The 20,873-nt window shown below is 41.1% G+C and overlaps 4 protein-coding genes across 5 annotated transcripts in view; 2 read left to right on the top strand and 2 right to left on the bottom strand.

Moving 5' to 3' along the window:
• LOC145444213 (DNA-directed RNA polymerase III subunit RPC2-like) overlaps nt 1-20,873 on the bottom strand; it is a 153,907-nt gene that overhangs the window by 118,088 nt on the left and 14,946 nt on the right. The window lies entirely within an intron of this gene.
• Nucleotides 12,619-14,714, top strand: LOC145444236 (F-box/WD repeat-containing protein 5-like). The gene is given in 2 exon segments (XM_080322184.1): nt 12,619-13,332; nt 13,888-14,714. Coding segments are annotated over 2 exon segments (1,329 nt in total). The 5' UTR covers nt 12,619-12,704; the 3' UTR covers nt 14,589-14,714.
• On the top strand, nt 14,618-16,479 carry LOC145444264 (LYR motif-containing protein 4-like). Its single transcript, XM_080322216.1, has 2 exons — nt 14,618-15,455; nt 15,687-16,479. The coding sequence occupies exons 1-2, from the start codon at nt 15,379-15,381 to the stop codon at nt 15,859-15,861; spliced, it is 252 nt and encodes an 83-aa protein (XP_080178342.1). The 5' UTR covers nt 14,618-15,378; the 3' UTR covers nt 15,862-16,479.
• Nucleotides 17,387-18,661, bottom strand: LOC145444263 (uncharacterized). The gene is made up of 5 exons (XM_080322215.1): nt 18,506-18,661; nt 17,848-17,925; nt 17,712-17,789; nt 17,557-17,652; nt 17,387-17,496 (listed from the first exon to the last, which is right to left on the bottom strand). Exons 1-5 carry the CDS (start codon nt 18,534-18,536, stop codon nt 17,468-17,470), a joined length of 312 nt encoding a protein of 103 aa, XP_080178341.1. The 5' UTR covers nt 18,537-18,661; the 3' UTR covers nt 17,387-17,467.

The raw sequence follows: 20,873 nt of genomic DNA on the forward strand, positions 1-20,873 counted from the left end.
TGTCCTCTTTTTTGAGATTTTGTCCTCTTTTTTGAAAATTTAGGTCAGTTTTAGAGCAAATTGCGAGTGATATGCCGTAAATTAGCACAGAAGTGACGCTCCGGCGGGTATTTCGGAGTGAAAAACGGTGATTTTAGCTCTGAGCGAAAAGATGACTTTTTTTTTTTAGTTATCCACCTGGCAATGTGGGGAGAAGAACGGTATTTTGAGCTCTGAGCAGAAAAGATTACCTTTTTTTTTTTTTTTTTAGTCAACTGATTACAAAGTGGGAAAAATTCAACCGTTTTTTGAGAATTCTACTCCGGTTTTGTAAGTTGCAAATTTCTGAAAAAGTGTCCTCTTTTTAGATTTCCAAAATATGGTAAGCCTAAAATATGGTAACCCTACGCTATCATCGCTTATTTGATTCAGCGCGGCCGCATGCACGCCTGCACGCTATAATCGCTCATATGATTTAGCGCGTCCGCACGCAAACCTGCACGCTATAATCGCTAGCATGGACTGTCACGTGCACCAGCCTAGGCCTGACATCGTTACCAGCCGGAACTATCGATTCTACACTATAGCAGGACTGGTGCATAACATAACATAACATAACATGTGATAGCATGTGATAACATCACTAGCCTAAGCTATAGCGCTGCTACTGGCCTCGCATGATTTGCCTGATATCTCTACTTATGTGATTGTTATATCGTACTGGCTAGCTGGCATAGCGCGAAATTAAATAACTTTGAATCTGCGCAATTGGCCGCGAACAAGACTCGAACGGACGTAATTGATTAGCGCGAATACTAAAACATCAAAAGATGCGTGTTGAAGCTGAGTTATCTAAAGATACGACGACAGGCCTGAATCATCACAGCAGAAAAATAGTTCGTCGTCACCGAGGTTGCGTATTCAATTGCTCGCGCGCGTGTTGGTGAAAAGTTGATATTGAAGCGAGATCGAGGAATCGCTGATTAACTGCTGGACTCGATGGCAAGCTTACGCGCATTTATACGCGTAAATTCGTCAACACAATGAAGCTTGTCATATCCATGCATTACGGGCATTCACGCATGTACTTAATCATAATAAAGTTGAAACAATTTCAAACCCCTCCCTTTTTATTCAAACCCTCCCCTTTTTCACCTCGCCACCCCATGTAAAAATAAAAGTCGGCGCCTATGTAAATAACCATGTTTACTGAAATAAAGTCTAATTGTAATCGCAATTATAAGCTAACGGCATATTCCTAGAGTTCGTTGGGGCTGATTGGATGCTTCAGTCACAGACCGTGGTTCCAAATCTTGCGGTCGTTTGCCGTTATCTGGGGATCGCGAAGATGTTGGACGTCATCAAATTCCAAAATAGGCCGTGAGTAATTTTGGGCAAGCTGGATTTTTTTAGTAATTACGCAGCTAATCAAGTATTGAGCTGGGCCACGGAACATTTTGAAGCTGGAAATGAGGTCGCGACCATAAAAGGTTGGAAATATATATATATATCGACTTTTCAATTAGATAAAATAAAAAAGGGCAAAAGAAAACAGGAGACAAAAGAACATCGAGATAATCAGTTTTGGGCTCGTGTTAAGCGTCTCCAACGTGGGCGGTCGTGGGCGTCTTCAAGCGACAGCCCGCGTTGCGCTAGATCAGTCTCCATTGTCGAGCGCCATGTTCTCCGATTCCAGCCACCTCTGCGCCATCGCCATCGCACTCCTCCGCTATGCACTCGGCATTCACCATCCGGAGCATATATCCACGAACGCATTGCGAGAACTCACAGGAACGGTCCCATGCCGTCTACTGGCGGATGAACGACGCTTCCGCCTAATCGGCCATCTAGTGCGGCATCAAGACGAGCAACCAGCCGCCGCCATCATTAAGGTTGGAAATCACCAGATGTGCAATCCGCTGGTGCATTTTATAGTAGCCTAATAAATGGAAGAATTTATTGACAGAATTCATTCATAAAATTTACCAACCAGATGCATATCGTAAGTGCCCAAGAGGTTACATCGATTTGGCAACCCTATGGTGGGCCCAAGATCAGTGCTTTTTTGGGCGGAAGGGGGGGGGGAGCTAAAAATGTTGTTTCGGACCTGGTTAAAACACACAACTAGATCGCCGCACCGACCTAGCAGTATAGCTGGGCTGTCAAACACAATCCCGACAGACCAGACACGGCCCGCCAGATGATTTCTTCCAGGCCGTGAAGAAATCTATTGCACACCCGAGCAAGTAGCAATCTCCAGAGCTGACATTACAGATGGCCCATTTCATGAGCTATGTTCCACTATAGAAAACTATAACCTACGTAGGTTAGTTATCTATAGTTCCACCCCATTCTTGAAAACAGTCGATGGGCAATACTGTGCTAGTGTGACGTCGTATTGACAGACAATATCGTTCTGCGCATACCCTGACCTCCAATCACTTGATAATATTATAATTATGTAATTAATTCATGTTAACGGTTGGTAATACATTTTAATACAATATTCTCGGAGGGCCGAATTTACCGAGGGCCGAAGTGACCTACGGCCGAATTTACTGGCAACCATAAGCGACGATATTGACGAACAGCTCGAATTCTTGAAGGAGTGGGCGGAAAGAGCAACAAATTGCCAGCATGTATAGATGCCGCAGCTCATAGTCCACCTTCACGACTAGCTATCACCAATATTCTAACATCTATTGCTAACCAGAATGTGTTCGGATGGATCAGTGGTTCTTAACCTTATTTCCTCCAGCGCCCCCTTTCAAAAATTATCGTGCTCCAGCGCCCCCCTCCTCATATTGTGAGGACTGTAATAAAGACAATGGGTCATAGGGAGGGCCGTAACAGCACTTCGTCAGCCCCTCTAAACAAATGATTATCTTGGTCACAAATAGTGTGATAAACCAAACTCGTGTGGGCTTCGCCCCCAAGAACCCCTTCGCGTGATTTTGATGGTCAGCAAAGTTTATGTGGCCTGGTCACCCTAGGAGCCAAAATTTTCTATAATGTATGAATGAAATGGGTTGTAATTGCATAATGCATATATATGTCACTATAAACTTTTCATCCTCTCAGCCCACGTAATCAGTAGCGTTACCAGTAGCGCTGAGTGAGCTGTTGTATTGGAAAATGAAGGCCACATAATTAATAATTGAACATATTCGGGCGTGCTCGTTGGTACAATTAAATCGTTACATGTGATTTTGTTACCTCTTGTCCGCTATATAGTCGTATTAAACAAAAGTTAGCACACGATTCAAAATTGGTATTTCGTCACTGAAAAATAATTTTTTGTGATGGATGTTATTTGTCCTGTGGGGTGCAGATTGCGACGACATGATAATTCGGCACGAGCGATTTAATCACATATGAACAATAGGGCTCTTCAAAAATGACTTTTTTTCTCAAATCGTGTTGGCTACTTGATAAAATTGTTAGGTTACCTACACACAAAATTTGGATCAATTCCAGCCAGTAACCGCTTTGCTACAGGAGAAGAAAGTTTCTATTTATTATATAAAAATAAATAACAAAAAATTTGAAAAGTTTCTGTTCACCCCATGAAAGTTTAAGGCGGAAGTTTTAGTGGTTTATTCCAATGATAATAATATAGACGATACAGTGCTCAAAATATTAAGATGACAGTCATCTTGACACGTGGGTGGGTGGGTGTTGTTTCTTTATGGTTTCCTAAGGTTTCCGGTGGTCAGGGGTGTGTCTATTGGTGATTGACCGATTTTTTAGTTTATATATATTTTGGTTCCAAATGTCATTTTTATTGTGACTCAAATGAGTCTAGTTATGTCTGGACTTTATCCATTATCTATAATCTTCCAGGTAGATATATTATTTAATAATTTTGGTATATTCATACCTTTTTGTCGAATTATTACCACCCTTTTTGTCGAATTATTCCCATTTGTGGTGACTGCGTCTTCTCAGGTGTCTCGTGGGGTCTTGATGGGGTGTGGTTATGGGGGTTGGGTAGGGGGGGGGGGGGTTGGTTGGTCGGTCGGTACGGTCCATGTGTGGTGGTGGGGTGGGTTGGGGGGGGGGGTGTTTTATTTAAGAAATTAATGCAGAAAAGTAGTACAATCACACCAATGTATATACGTAGGTAATGCTATCAATAATATGCGTATGAGTCATATTTAGCATATGCTCTCAATAGAAATAAGTTATATTTGATATTAGGAATTTGCGCGCATTGCGACAGATCCGTCGCGCGTTTCGCAAAGCTCGCGATTCTTTGTGTTCATCTTCTTCTGTTTTGCATCCATTTCATTGTATAGCGACAATGTGGTATTGGTAATATGCGTGCGAGTCATATTTAGTATATGCTCGTTATTATAATATTAGATGTAATACAATAATCGGAATTCGCGCGCCTTGCGGCGTAATGCTACCCGTTTCGAACAGTTCGCGTTCTTTGTTTGCGTCATCGCGATATTCGTGGTGTTTCGGTTCGTATTCTCTTCCGTAGTTGTGATATACGATTATCGATATCGGCGTCGCTGGCATATTGATTTAGTATGTCAAGTGTCGTCTTCAGGTTCCATATCTCCGTCTTCATAATGATGAAGGCTTTTGTTACTGCTGCTTCATGAGGTCCGTCGTATCGGTTGTGGTATATTTCTTTCGGATTCGTGAATATGTCCGCTCTCAGCACGTTTTCGACGACATCTAAAATAATATAGAAAATTTTTCTATATGTCGGATAGGGTGGTTCAAAAATAACCTTTTTTCCTGAATCTTGCTGGTTACTTGATTAAATCGTTAGGTTGCCTTAAAAAACGACGCACACCAAATTTGAATTCATTCCAACCAATATTCGCGGATTTCGTAGAGTTTGAAAATTTTGAATTTGCCTAAAAATGCAAAAAAAAATTTTTTTCAAATTTTTCTGCCAACCCCATGAAATTGTTGCGCTGTCTTCGAAAACGATGCAAAACAAATTTGACTCAATTCGAAGCCGTAGAAGTGGAGTTATTTCAGTTTTTCTTTGATAATTCTGGGATTATCCTTGATTGGTGGATCATCTCAGAATTATCACCAAAAAACTTGAATAACTCCGCTTCTGCAGCTTGGAATTGAGTCAAATTTGTTTTCCATCGTTTTTGAAGACAGCGCAACAATTTCATAAGGTTGGAGTGAAAATTTGAAAAAAAAAATTTTTTGCATTTTTAGGCAAATTCAAAATTTTCAAACTCTACGAAATCCGCGAATATTGGTTGGAATGAATTCAAATTTGGTGTGCGTCGTTTTTTAGGGCAACCTAACGATTTAATCAAGTAGCCTGCAAGATTTAGGAAAAAAGGTTATTTTTGAACCACCCTGTCGGGCATTCCGTATAGATATGGTGTAGGGTCTCTATAGGATTTTTGCACAGCTTGCAGTTGTTTTTCAGGGTGGCACTTTGTCGGTTTGTGGTCCGGCCGGCTTGTTTCTTTCGCGAGCCTGTGAAATAACTTTCAGTTGTTATTCTGTAGGAAATTTCACGTTCTCTATTGGTGTTTGATACTAGGTTGATACAACCATATTATCATCCAGTTTTCCACCTCTTCATCTTTGTGTTCGGTTTTCTCCTTTATGAGCGATTCGTATATCGCTTTTGGGGGGGCGTTATGCGCTTCTTCGAGGTATTGTTGCAGGATATTGTAGGTTGCCTTTTCGCATTGCCAGTTGTAGGTCGGTGTTGGCCTGTGGGGGTAACTGTTGTTATATAGAGCACTATTAATAGTTGTAACCTTGGTTCCGAGGCTGTAAACAGCCTCGGCGTGCCAGATTTCTTTGGGTTGGTCGAGTCTAGCGATTTCTTGTAGCCTTTTTGCTTTCCGTGCTCTTATTGCTGACTCGATGTCCGGCATCCCAATGCCTCCCATCTCTTTCGGGCGGATCAGTGTGTGTCTGCTCTTTTGCTCGAGAGATTCGGGGCTCCACAGTATATCGTATACTATTCTTTCGAGTTGCTTTTGTTGTTGTTTCTGGATCTGGTATGGAAAGTAGCCTATATATATGTAATTTTACTTACTATATATGCATTGATCGCCTTCATTTTTCCAATCCAGGTCAGCCTCTGCCTCTTGATGTTGTTGGCACTTTTCTTCACACTTCCTATCAGCTTGTCGAAGTTTGTATCGTGAGCTTTCTCTCCATGGAATATCCCGAGTATTTTGATAGTTGTTTTGGCATACTGGGCGTGCCTGGACCCTTGTAGCAGCTGCTTTGATCTTTCGTTAGTTGGCAGGATTTCTGTTTTGTCGGCGTTTATATCTTGGCCAGTAACTCTGTATAGTCTCGAAAATTCATTAAAGACTTCAGTGATTGAATCAATACTGCTTCTATACAGGGTTATATCGTCGGCAAATTGATCGATTTTATGCTCGATGCCTCCAATACGTTCATGGCTTTTGATGTCGTGGTTTGTTTCTATCCGGCGTGCTAGTGGGTCCGCACTTATAGCGTATAAGGTCATACTAAGGGGACATCCTTGTCGAATGCCCCTTGTATAGGCGATATTGGCTACTTCATAACCGTTTACTTCAATCACGGCTTTCGGATCACGGTATATCGCTTTGATAGTGTTCAAAACCTGACGGGAGAGCGGTAGCTTATCTAAGATTTCAAATAGCATGTTATGGTCTACCTTGTCAAAGGCCTTGCTTGCATCGATTGTCATGATGTAGCCTTCGGTTCTTTTCTCTGCTTGGTATCTTAGGATCGCAGCTACGTTGTTGTGGATTGTATCCATTTTCCTTCCGGGGAGTCCGGCTTTCTGCGATTCGTTTATCGAGGTTTCAATCTCCTGTGTTAGTCTGTTATTGAGAATGGTTGCCATTATTTTATAGTCGACATTCAAAAGGGAAATAGGTCGCCAATTCTTTAATTCAGTTTTTTCTTTCCCTTTATGGATTAGTATAATTCTGGCTTGGTTCCAGCTTTTGGGTAGTTCCGAGAACATAATTGCGTTATTAACAATTTGTGTTAGTCTCCTACCGATTGATTTCCACAAAGCTAGGTAGAACTCGACCGTGATGCCGTCGGGACCTGGCGATTTTTCTCTATTCATGCCTTTGATTACTTGCAGCACTTCTTCTTGCTGTATCGGTGATATATTCCGTTCGTGTTGTTGTTGTGTTTCTGGAATGTTGTATCCCGATAGATATTCCTTTCGCGCAGCTTGATTGTTCGCCGGCCGTCCCTTCCATAATTCTGTATAAAAGGATTGAATCTCATTAGCGATCTTATCTCTATCTGCTGAGATTGTGCCATCTGAGTCGTATTTTGTTGAGGTCAGCTGTTTCCTTCCTCTGCCTGAATTGCTGCCAAAATTGTCTTTGGTTTGGCTTTTCACCTTCAAAAACATCACATCGCGTTAGCATTTTTAGTATTCCTTCTGATTGCTGATATCGTATGGTATTGTCTATGTTTTTGTTCTTATTTATGCCATACCTTTTGCTAACATTTGCGATTTTTGATTTTAGCAGGTCCCACCATTCTTGGATGGTTTGGCTCTTCCAGATTGCAGCCTCTTCTGTTTTGACAAGGCTATCTATAATGTCCTTGTACACGTTATCATCTAGTACAGTGGTTCCCAACGTGGGCGATATCGCCCCCCAGGGGGCGATTTGGCGATCTAGGGGGGCGAAAATGACGAAGGGGGCGATAGGGGGGCGAAAATGGACAAAGGGGGCGACGGGGGGCGAAAATAGCGAAGGGGGCGATAGGGGGGCGATGACGCGTCAAAACGGCTGACCTTTTTTTTTTTTTTTAGTCATCCACCTAGCAATTCCGAGAGAAAAAACGTTATTTGCAGCTCTGAGCGGAGAAAGATGACCTTTTTTTTTTTTAGTCAACCCGCCGGTGATTACAGTCTGTATGCCCAATTATCGGTGCACAAAATTTTGGGGGGCGATGATTGGTGTTGACCTTGAAAAGGGGGCGATGGGTCGAAAAAGGTTGGGAACCACTGATCTAGTAGTTGATAGTTGCATTTCCACTTTTTCTTTTGCCATCTTGTTTCTGGCTCTGTGTTGAGTTGTATGAGGGGACTAATATGGTCGGCCACGTAGTTGTTCTCGTGGCCTGCATATGTTACATATTTCATCAGTTCGTTCGTGACAGAGTCTATCAATTCTTCTGCTATTTTGGTGCGTTATGTGCGTATGTTGCCCTACCTCGCCCAGACATTGCTTCATTGATCATTTGCTACCATCGTTTAATTTTTCTTCTATTTTATTTTTTTAACTACTGTAACTTTTTTTACAGCCAGACTGTTTAGAGTCAAGTGTACCTGTTTGATGCTGGTGTGATCAGACTAGATGACCCTCACGGTCTTATCGATCATTCCTATCTAATACCGAATACTGTGCATGCATATTTTCTGTACCACCACCACTGGCGAGTGTTATGTATTTTGGTTTGATGAAAAATAAAGACTCTCTCTCTCTCTCTCTCGAAAGGTTTTGCCTTGGAGTTCTTTTTTAATCAGGATTGCTGTTCCATGGTATTGTCTTCTTTCGTTTGTGGTGTTGGTATAGATATTATATCCCAAGTTTTTTGCCCATGATTCGATCTGACTATAGTCCATTTTGTGGGTTTCCTGCACTAAGAGTATGTCCATTTTCGATTTTTTGATATATTCGGCTAGGTCGTCTAATCTTGCTGATATTCCGTTGACGTTAATGGATGATATTTTCATTGTGGGATATTGTTGTGGAAGTAGAGGTATCTGTGTCTGAGGAGCTGTCGCTATCACTCGGACTGTCTTCTCTCTTCTTGCTTTTCTTCTCTAGTGGTTTTGGTTCACTATCTGTTGAGCTGTGTGCTCTTTTGGATGTCTCGGATATAATCGAGTCGCATTCGAAGTCGTTTTCATCTAGCCTTATAGTACAGATTGTCTGATCACCTTCTCTTTCCTCGCTGGGAGGGGAGGTAGGCTTTTCTTGGATTTCTTTTTTCTCAGTATTTAGTTTGTCTACAGTATGCGCAGTTTGCTTCTTTGCATCTGCATTCACCTTTGCTACAGGTTGCTTTGTATCCTTCTTTCTGGGTGGAATAGCTGGTGCTTTTGCTATCTCGTTCCACCAGTCAGTTGTTCTTTGCCTGCATTCTGTATTGGCATCTATTTTTGGGGGTGCACTTGTTGCTGCGAGTCTATTGCGTTTTTGCACCTCGTTCATAAAGTTTGCCAGCGCTGGCTGTTGCTGGTTTGCTTCTTTCGGAACGGTCTGCTCTTCGCATTCTGTTTCGATATGGCCCTCGGTTCTGCACTAGGGCTGTTCAAAAATACCCTTTTTTCCTGAATCTTGCTGGTTACTTGATTAAATCGTTAGGTTGCCTTAAAAAATGACGCACACCAAATTTGAATTCATTCCAACCAATATTCGCGGATTTCGTAGAGTTTGAAAATTTTGAATTTGCCTAAAAATGCAAAAAAAAATTTTTTTCAAATTTTTCTACTAACCCCATAAAATTGTTGCGCTGTCTTCAAAAACGATGCAAAACAAATTTGACTCAATTCGAAGCCGTAGAAGTGGAGTTATTTCAGTTTTTCTTTGATAATTCTGGGATTATCCTTGATTGGTGGCTCATCCCAGAATTATCATCAAAAAACTTGAATAACTCGGCTTCTGCAGCTTGGAATCGAGTCAAATTTGTTTTGCATCGTTTTTGAAGACAGAGCAACAATTTCATAAGGTTGGAAGGAAAATTGGAAAAAATTTGATATAGACAGGATCATTCGATAATTTCAGAGCCAGAGCCGGAGCTGGAGCAGTGGTAATAATGCGGCTCCGGAGCTGGAGCCGGAGCTAATGTATGATAGAAGAGAGCTCCGGAGCCGGAGCTGGAGCAGTTTAAATTTACGGCTGCTCCAAAGCCCTGGTTCTATCCCCAGCTTTGTGTACAGGGACTACTCTGGCTTTTTTAGATAGCTTGGGTAGACTCCATTTTCTATCATGAAGTTGAAAAAATGGGCCATATATTGACCGATATGCAGGCTTATCATTTTTAAAAACCATGATGGGATTTGGTCATAGCCGTCGGCCTTGTGCGATTTCAGTTTGTGGATGGCTACTTCTACTTCGTATTTGGTCGTAGGTTCAAGCATAATTGACTGGGATATCGATCTCACTTCTGACCTGGCCGACACAGGTTTTGTAATAGAAGAAGCAATATTTGGGCCTACGTTACAAAAATATTCATTGAAGTGATTCGCGATGGCCGCCGGGTCTGAAAGTTTGTTTCCGGTATCCGTATTTGACATGTTTTCTGTGATGTTAGTTTGTTCCGAATACTCCTTAAGGATATGTCCTACTACCACATCATCTACTGCGAAGCAAATTTTCTTCAGCGCCCCCTTATTGCCCCCCTGAGCTCAGCGCCCCCCATATCGCCCCCTTCAAAATCGCCAGCGCCCCTTGGGGGCGCTGGTGACAAGGTTAAGAACCACTGGGATAGATCAATGACTGACGCTTTGCTGAATTCATTCTTTCTTTAAATAAAAACAAAATATTTGAAATATGCAAACAGAGACGAATTTGCAGACTATAAAATCATGGCCAGTATTGAAAGGATAGGCAGCAATGGTTCGGCGACCTGCGCTAGAGTACGGGCGCAAGACATACGGCGGTATTTGGCAGGTCGCACCAACAACAATCCTCGGCGGGATATCAACGTTGCTGATTTAAATAATGTCCTGATATTATCTGTAGCTACGCTGCAGCACCCTACAGCAAAAGTTCCTTTTGGAAGATTTTCGCTAATAGGCGTTGTTCACAGAAGCATAGGATTCCACAAAAAACTACGTGCTTTAATGCCGATATCCTCCAGCACGAACTTTTACCAAAAAGTACCGGTACAGATTGTCAATTTCTGTTCACCGACGTTCATCGGCCGCTGATCAAGTACTGTACGTACAGTGTACGTACACACACTGTACAGCAGTGGTTCTTAACCTTTTTTCTTCCAGCGCCCCCTTTCAAAAATTATCGTGCTCCAGCGCCCCCCCCAACTTCATATTGTAAGGAATGTAATAAAGACAATGAGTAAGAGGGAGGGCCGTAACAGCACTTCGTTAACCCCCCTAAAAACGATTGCCTTGCGCACCCATAGCGTGATAAACCGAACTTCTGAGGGCTTCGCCCCCACGAACCCCATATCGTGATTTTGATGGTCAGCAAAGTTTGTGTGGCCTGGTCGCCCTAAGTACCAAAATTTTCCATAATGCATGAATGAATAGGTGGTAATTACATATATAAGTCGCTATATAAACTTTTTATCCTCTCAGCCCACGTAATCAGATTTACCAGTAGCACTGAGTGAGCTGTTGTATAGGAAAATAAAGGGCACGTAATTATTAATTAAACATATTCGGGCGTGCCCGCAAGTACAATTATTCGTTACCAGGGCCGTAACAGCACTTCGTCAGCCCCCCCCCAAACTAAAAACGTTGGTCCTGGGCCCCATCGGGTGATAAACCAAACTTCCGGGGGACTTCACTCCCAGACCCCCATTAGGCTGTCCGCTATTTGCTGAAAGCCTATTAGGTATCTACATTGGGTGTCCATTTACTGAGGCAGCTATTCTCGCCTATTCGCGCGAAGTTCGAAAAAATTCACTAATTAATGATTGAATTGGTCAATATCACCGGGAATTGCATGTAAATTGAGATCAATTTTTATCCTCTCTCTGCTCACGTAAACACATTTACCGGTAGAGCTGAGTGAGGTGCAATGTTCCCTCTAAGCTGCGCACGTGCGCAGTACTGACACGGTCTCTGCACACAGAAAATCTACGTTGCGCACAACAAATCCGGAGTTATTACCTTTTTTAAGTCGTTACGCACTGTTGTCCAAGGGTCAGCGCAGTGAGTCGTTGAGTGTGCGCAGACTAATCAAAACTTAAAGCGAACATTGTGAGGTTTCTTGGAAACTGTAGGGCCCGTTACTAATAATTAAACATATTCGGGCGGGCGAACCCGTTGGTATGACTTCGTTGCATAATGTTATTTCCTGACCCCCTGTCTGCAATATCAAAAAATATAGAATCGCTCAACGGGGATATCGCCCAGCAGGAATATCCCTGTCGCCCAATCGTACTAAACTAAAAGACGCACACGATTTCAGGTTGATATTTCTTTACTGACATATAATTTTTCCCTGCCAGATGGAATTCGTCTTCTGGGGTGCTGATTGCCAAGACAGGAACATTCGGTGTCAGTCATTTAGGCGCCCATGGACAATTAAACCTATATGTATTTTGAAGGCTATATGTAACGACGTTTTCGGTGTTAATTTGCTCTGAATACTCATTAAGGATATGTCCTATCACCACATCATCTACTGCGAAGCCATTTTTCTCCAGCGCCCCCCATACCGCCCCCCTGAGCCCAGCGCCCCCCATATCGCCCCCTGAGCGTTTCCGCCCCCCTTCAAGATCGCCAGCGCCCCCTGGGGGGCGCTGGTGGCAAGGTTAAGAACCACTGCTGTACAGTGACTGACCATGACCAGTGACCACACATGGAAACGGTTTATGTGTTATACCTCATTTTAAATCCGCTAGTTGGCGCTAAAGAGAAACTGAAATTCGCCTCGAAAAAAATGATGACCCTAGCCATGGTCGTTAACCATCAATGCAAACGTTGCGGATACTGGTCGCTTTTGAATTAATTATGTCATTTAATAAATGACTTATTTCATTGCTACTGCACAGTGCACATGTACTGTTACTGTACATGTCTGTATTCATGTAAAGGCGATGTGGACTGTGGTGCTCCGTTCCGAAAGTTGACTGCAGCCCGAGTCATGGATTCCACTGAATATCTCAAAGAATCAGAGAGTAGTGGGGAGCCAGCTTGTTGGAATTACCTGCCTGCAGAGCTTTTGGTTGAAGTATTCAAATATCTCCCTCATCGAGATTTAGGCTGTTGCTGTCAAGTTTGCACGCATTGGTCCGGAGTTGGTAATATTGACTATCTATGGAAGAGACGTTTTCAATTGGACTTTTCTGTAGCCGGAAACGCGGAAAGAAGTTCCGAGAGTGTTTCGTGGAAGACGGAGTACGAGAGAGCAATTGATTCTGTGCCGAGTGTGATGTGGGAGCAGATAAGCGAGCACAATGATGAAGTACTTCATGTATCCTTCGCTAACAATTGAATGATGTTCTGCACGTGTTCGAAGGACGCTACAGCAAAAGTGTTTAATGCTAACTGGCCATTCGAAACGCTACATTCACTTGACTTGGGTCGCAAATCTTTGTTTTGTTGGGAATACACTCAATATTCTCAATTCAATCAAAGTGATTCGGAACTCCTGGTATCAGGACGTTGCTTTGGTTCAGACCTAGGTGAGATCAATATTTACTATATATTTCCAGACACTTTATCCTTGCTAGCAAGGATCCGTATCAACCCATACGATGTAATGGGAGTCTGGTTGAATGAGTCTCATATAATATCATCCCGTCATCATGGGCTCCGTGACCACGGCCGGAGCTTTTCCGAAATCGTCCTCAATAGATCCAATCAAGAGATTGATAACTTGCGACAATCTACTGTCAATAGACTGTTCTTATTTGCTAATGCTAATGCATATATCAACGTGATATACCTGAAAGTTGCTGACATGTCAAGAGTGATATCTCAGATCTATGAATCTAACAAGTCTGGTTGTTCCACAAGCAATTTTCATTCGATACATTCACATGTGCTTGGCAACTGCTCAAATGAAACTGCAGATCAGTTACACATGGAGGAATGTGCCACAACATCAAAAGCACAAATTACATGCAACAAAGAGTGCAATACTGCCAGTGACCTGCCGACTTCAGAATCCTGTGTCCCCACAGATAATGCATGCAGTACCAGAAGTAATCTTAACAATAATCATTGCATTGCAACAGATTGTGCTGCCAAGCCACCAGAGGTCTATAAAGTTCTCCTTGCCTTCATAGGCCAGTTCGTAGACGCGGTCCACCAAATCGGCGTGAAATTAATTTCGCAACAAAACTGTGATGATGTTCATGTGTCAAAAATATTTGAACAAGGCGAAAATTCAAAAACAAGACCTGATGAAGAAAATGTTCCTAACACTGTCACGGCTGACTCCTGGGATCACATCATAGACGTGGGCGGACAGCTGATAGGTATGGAAGTTTCAGAGTGTGGAAGGTATCTGTATGCCAGTTACAGAGCGTTTTTGGATGAAAGTCGCACTGAATATGCAGCTAGCATATCCTCAATTGTGACGATATCGCTATATGATCTGATTTCCATGCAGGAACTCAAAGTATTCTATGGTTCGTTAGCAGTTAGCCATACATTCTTTTTGTTCCTAACCTGTGCTGGTGAATATGTTGCCAGTGGATCGGAAGATGGTCGGGGATATATATGGGACAAACACTATGGGTGCGTTCTTTCAACTTTGAGACATAATGATGTTGTAAACTGTGTTGCTCTGAACCCATGTGATTCCAGCATGGCAGTAAGCGTGAGTGATGATTGCACTGTTAAAATATGGCGCTCGAAGGGATTCATGAGAATGGTAAACGCTGCGAGACCTAGAGCACGTTCCAGACATTCTTCCATCTCGCAGATGAAATGAAGCGGAAATCAAGTGCCAATATACACTGTAGCCGGGCTTCCTAATCTTTGATGATTTTATTATTTTTATCCCCTCAAAACACTATGGAATACACAATGTGACGTAATGAACAGATATGAGGATGCTGATTAGACCCAGCACGGTCTTTTTCTAGCATCCACCTTGCCCTAATGCCCGATGTAACAGTGTTCGATCTTGACCTTTTCAGCAGTCTTTTTAGACCCTTTTTCCTTCCTGTTTTTCATTCGCTCTACTTGTTTTTGTTGTATAGACGCTGTTAAGAACAGTGACATAGAGGAGACCAGATAAACCTCCAATGTGCTACTGACAAAGATCGATCCGGGGCCCCCAGCGTTAATGGTAGAAGCCATTTTTATAATGATGCCATTATGCAGTGAATGCGACGCATATTGACTTGAAACTTCAAGACCACTTGCGACAAACCAGTTCAAAATTCAGAGTAATGGGAATATATTAGTATTTTTAATTTTCAAATGGCAGTAATGATTTTCAATGGAATGAGATTCCGACAGGTCTATTTTTATTACTGATTTTAATCAGTAATCAGCTCGCATGTGAAGTGTCCCACATTAAACTTTCAATAGTTTCATGGTAGGCTAGAAGGTGTAGTTCTTAGTGCTGCTCTCTGTGACCCCGAGTTGCGATGTATGAAATGCTATACATTTTGCTTGCCTGTTCAATCATGTCCTTATCTCGATTTCTCTTCATGCACATTGCATAGTATTCAGATTTCACTCACTCTATTGCTGCTTCCAGTTTAAAAATAACCATGAGTAGACATAAGGTATTGCGAATCTACAAAGAGTTGCTGAAAGAAGGCCAGAAGTTTTCAGATTTCAATTTCAGGTAATGTGCTGCATGACCGGTTATTGCCTGATACCGTGTTAGCTGCTTACACTATTTACTATGGTGGTTTTGATATCATTGGGTAAATTTAGGTCACGAATATGGTGGTAAAAAATGTGGGAAATCATACCCACCCGGGAAAATATCCTCTGTGATATTTTTTCCTTATATCACAATTCACACACAAGGTTACAATATTAATATCTCTAACTTTTCATGTGATATATTCAGGTCCTACGCAATTCGAAGAACCCAAGATGCGTTCAGACAGCATAAAGATGAACAAGATGTGGCAAAGATCAATTCTTTCATCAAGACTGCAGAAGAAAATTTGGTGATGGTGAAGAGACAAGTTGTTGTTGGCGATTTGTATAGAGCTGAAAAAGTTTTATTGGAGAACTTATAAATGACAATTTGCTGTGATGGAAGAAAACCTCGAGCAGCATATCAAATGGCTATATTGAAAGAGACAAATGATTTGTGGTGCCAGACTTGTCAAAAAGTTATCAGTTGGGACTCATTTCAGTAATGAACATCTTAATCCTTTGTCATCTGCCCTATGTCATCATTTTGGGTATGTGTCGCATTTAGATGGCTTCTACTTCATCCCAGCAGTGTATATGATACTATCACAGTCGTGGTATACTCGGGTTACCATATTTTGGAATCGGGAAAGAAGGATAAATCGTAAAATTTACTTAATCGAAACTGAAAACTGCTGATTTGGAATGTTTACTGGAAATTTTGTTGAATTGACTAAAAAACTACGTCCGTACTACCTATTTCCCGTCCGTACGCGTAGCCGTAAAAGAGGACGAACTTCCAAAAATGAGGTCACTTAGGCGTCCTCGGAGGACATTTTCAAAAACCTGAAAAAGGAGGGCAAATCCTCCTAAAGAAGAATGTATGGTAACCCTACTAGGTATGCGAATATGTGCTGCAGCTAATTGAAATTTGCCAGAACCTGGACTACCTTGTAATTACATTGCAGCAATTATTTCAATAACACTCTCAGACACATCAAGTGACTTTCTCTCAGCGCGATGGAAATTTTGACGAGAGCTATACTTGAGTATGTCGCCATTTATTATTCATTGAGTTAGCCAGAAGGATCTAATCTGAAAAACATATTACTGCTACAATCCAAATTTCAGTCACGCCATATTATGGATCAACCAGCTTTTGCCACAATGGATTGGACGAAGGACATTGCTTGCAATTATTACAGTCGTGGACATCATGCAAAATCTACATAAATACCAAGATGTTTGCTTCTAAGACGGCTGAAGTGGTAGCCAGATGAAGGTTGAGTAGATTCCGGAAAAAGTAGTACTCGGTAGTTCCTCAAATACATGTGATGACCTTTTTTACTAAATTTCAATAGCAGTAAGCCACAAGTTCCTAAAGCTGGATAAGAAAAGGTCCTGAGAAGTATTCAAGCAGTTTGAAAGAGTAGAATGCATTGTGGCATGGCAGACTCTTGTTAGTCAGTCGTCGGTCCCAGTTTTCAATATAGCAGGTCATCATTGCCTAGCTGCCATGACAACTTCAATCACAAAATTGATGCCAACCAACCCAATATACTATTCTGTGACACCTAAGGTGTAAAAAGTAGCTCGGCTTTCAAAATTGCCACAGTAAAAGTGGCAATACTTGGCTGCTTATTACCACCCTGCCAATTAGTTATATCAACAACTCCTGCCTCATTGGCGCTTCAGCATTCTGTAGGTAACTATTAGTTGTGACAGTAAACATCCTAACTTGCTGAATCAAGTAGGTCTTGGCAGTTTCTACCAAATGCAGGGTGCATGAAACAGTTCATTGTATGTGTCATGGTATATAGTGTAAGTTGAGTTCAAACTGCTGATGGTTGAAAAAAACTTGGCTTCACTCAACTATTATCGTGTTCTCAGAGGTTCAACTATAACACATTATTCTTGCGGCCACAGTAATTCCATGAGCATTTTGAATTTGAATAGAACTAAATATCAATCAACATCACATTGCTAGCTTCATTTGCCGGACTCATCTCTTTCCGGATCTGTAAAAGACAGGGAATTAGAATTTGTTTTTTAGGTAGAAACGAATTCGCTGATCTTACATGGGTAGTTATAGACCGTTCGCCAATCGTCAAAACGGTCTTGATGAAAATTTTGAAAGTGTTTACTTTTATGACCAAAGGCTAAGACAGCGCCGGCTGCAAGAAAATGTTGTCTTTGAAAGAAGATCATAGATAGATTTCTTATCTGAACTCACCTGCAACAATAAATGCTGGTATGAAAAAAAACATTTCGCCTTTTTCGAATAACTTCTGCCGAATGTTCTTTCCAACCTCTGAAATGGTATGTTCAAGTTTTAGTTAATAGTCTTCGTGGAACGGTAGATACATTACCGTGTGGCTTTGCTCTGCCTCCTTCGAACTTGGGGTTAATATAGCTCGCCTTTCTGACATTGTTCTTGCTTATCAAGCCTAAAAGAACAAGATATATCACAATGTAAAAATACTCCATTTGTCAGGGTGGCTTGTAAACAATCGAAAACAGAAATTCAATGTCATCACTAGTTGCATAATGCTACCTACCGTTTCATCTTGCTTTCGAGCACCTTAATACTACAGCGTCCACAGTTCCGGGCCTGACCAGTCCCATTTACACCACATCATGTTGTTTATTTGACAATGGTTCGTTATGAAGTTTCATGTCACATTTTACGATACGGATTATATCGATAATGCTATAGCTCCACAATAGATAAATGGCATGTCTGTCGTCTTACAAGATCTGAAGTCAGTATAGTTACGCACTCCTTAAAGCTACTCAAGTCAAAGTTAGTGATCGAATTTTATACTTTGAAATCCTTATTTCAGTATCGTAGCGAAGATAACTAGTTAAGTACTCAAATTATTCATCAAGTTTAGAAGTATAATATCGGTATACAAGATAGGCCTAGACTAAAAAGGACAGGTCAATCCACACTAATAACTCCAGCTTAAGCGTTAGGACAGTGACGCTTGGTACATAAGCGGCATATTTTATGATATATACACTTACCTATCAACCGAGACGTCCTTGATAGCGCCATCACGGACTATATTCGGCCGTCACTTTCTTATAGGCATTCAAAACGAGAAATCAAGCAGAAACTTATTGTTTGCCATCGTTGTTGTTGAGGGCAAACCTTGATAAAATATTCGCGGTACACATGAGAAGAATTATTTTCGAAAAATGAATCATCGAAATTTTGATAGCAATATACCACTACACTATCGTCAATGTACCTAGTTTATAGGATGGCATATTATTCTTATTTTAAAACAGAAGTTGTGAGAAATTATTAACGTAATTATCGAAAATATAGGATTACAAAGCATTTTGAATCTCTATGGTGGTACCACTGAGCTATATGAATACTAGATAGAAGGCACAACTGGGATATCTTATATAGCTCAGTGGATATTTTACTATAGATAACTATAATCTGGTTGATAATATGATATTCATGGGTATTGGTTAATGATCAATACGCGGAAGGGATTTTGATGATTGTCCGTCTATACTACTAAGAAACTGTACCTTATGAACCGCGGCGGTTTAGTTCAGGGATATCTAGAACTCTAGATCAGTGCTCTTCAACCGAATGTATCGTACACTCTAGGGCAGGAATTCTCAACTTACCATGTAGCCTATAACGGGCCGCAGTACATTAAGATCATGTAATTATAGGCTACTATCAAATTTACTGTATTTACCAGGCGTCGATATTCCCTCTGCTTACTTTTCATCCTGTATATATATCATTGTTTTCATTCAGTGTGCATGTGCAATGTGCACGCCTCTTCTTCACTTCACCTAGGCCAGGGGTGGGCATGGTATGGTGCCATCACCCATATTATAATAAGGTCCGTAGTTTATTCGAAGAGCAATACGGAGAAGTTGTATAGGATAAGGTGTAAACATTTTGCGCAACTAGTAAACCTTAATAAAAAATATGGTGGACTGTAAAATTCCATACTGTATAGCTTTATTTCCGGAAATTAAAGGCATTACTACACTTGCTTTTATACTTCGACATGTATGTTATCCATACATAGCAACTGATATTAATTATAACCAGAGGTGGTCAGTAACGAAGTACTTCTACTTTTTCGAAGTACTCAAGTAGTTTTCCTCTACTTCTGGTACTTACTCAAGCAAATCATTTTTTCGCTACTTCTACTTCTACTTCGTAATATTTTGTGATCTACTTACTTACTTTTCGCTGTTTTCAGTTTGTCAAGTAGAAGTAGTTTAATCCCCCAATGACAAAGATAGCCTAAGGAACTTCGGGGCTGTTTTCACGTAGTACCAACATTTAATTTTCATAAAAGTCATGTACTGCCCAGAATTTTTGTTGCGCTTCGCGCAATTGTATTATCGAGTGACAACTATGTTTGAACGAAAGTATCGCTGAATATAATTTAGATACCGGGTTGCGTGGTTCCGTTCTCACTGCATTGTCGCTTATAGCAAATATTTCATCACAGTAAGTATGGCCCCCCATAACGCTTGAAACTACAGTTTCGCAATCTAGCAATTACCTAGCAGCCCATGACGTGTCCTAATCTGGAAAAGTGGACTTTGACTTTTTTAACGTTAGCCCTGTTTCAGCAGACCACCAGTGAAACTTTCTGGACAAAAGACATGAAATATATTTTCCGCTTTTTAGGGGTAGTATTTTTGTTTTCAATCACTAGTATTATACATTGAGTTCTAATTATAGTTTCAGTTCTTTTGTCTGGAGAACAAACATGTTGAAGTATAAAAGCAAGTGTAGTAATGCCTTGTATTTTCCGAAAATAAAGCTATACACTATATGGAATTTTAACGATCTGCACTATTTTTAATTAACGTATACTAATCGCGGAAAGTGTTAAAGCCGTATCCGACACAATTTCTCGGTATTGCTCTTCGACTGAACTAAGGGCCTAATATGGGGGAGGGCGCCATGCGATTATATTTTCTTAAACCGGGTGTTCGAGTAAACAAAGGATTAGTATCACATTTCCATATCAATACTATCATTTACATCCCATGATGTGGACGACTGCTTATCTGTCAAAAATTGACACCTCCTGGGATGCATCAATATGAATCAAGCTCTCTACACCTTCCACATAGCTCCGTTTGCAGCTTTTGACAGTCCATGCGAACTAATTACAATCGTTTTCACAACTACTTACTTACTTACTTACTTGAGTAGATTTAAAGTCAGTAAATTCTACTTCTACTTCAAGTAGTTTTAGGTTGCTTATGAAAGAAGTACTTCTACTCGTACTTGAGTAGATTTTTTCGTCGCTACTTCTACTTCTACTTGAGTAGCTTTCTTGACTACTTTGACCACCTCTGATTATAACTCGAAGTATATGATACTGGGAATTGA

The sequence above is a fragment of the Botryllus schlosseri genome, chromosome 8 (assembly GCF_051294905.1).
Source record: "Botryllus schlosseri isolate E-star chromosome 8, Bs_hap1, whole genome shotgun sequence".
Taxonomy (NCBI): Eukaryota; Metazoa; Chordata; class Ascidiacea; order Stolidobranchia; family Styelidae; genus Botryllus; species Botryllus schlosseri.

Excerpts from the sequence above, each read along its gene's own strand:
- LOC145444264 (XM_080322216.1), top strand. The coding sequence starts at position 15,379 with ATGAGTAGACATAAGGTATTGCGAATCTACAAAGAGTTGCTGAAAGAA. Across the intron at positions 15,456-15,686 it reads TTTTCAGATTTCAATTTCAG|GTCCTACGCAATTCGAAGAA; the intron begins GTAATGTGCTGC and ends TGATATATTCAG.
- LOC145444263 (XM_080322215.1), bottom strand. The coding sequence starts at position 18,536 with ATGGCGCTATCAAGGACGTCTCGGTTGATAG. Across the intron at positions 17,926-18,505 it reads AAGGACGTCTCGGTTGATAG|GCTTGATAAGCAAGAACAAT; the intron begins GTAAGTGTATAT and ends TTGTTCTTTTAG. Across the intron at positions 17,497-17,556 it reads AACGGTCTATAACTACCCAT|ATCCGGAAAGAGATGAGTCC; the intron begins GTAAGATCAGCG and ends TGTCTTTTACAG.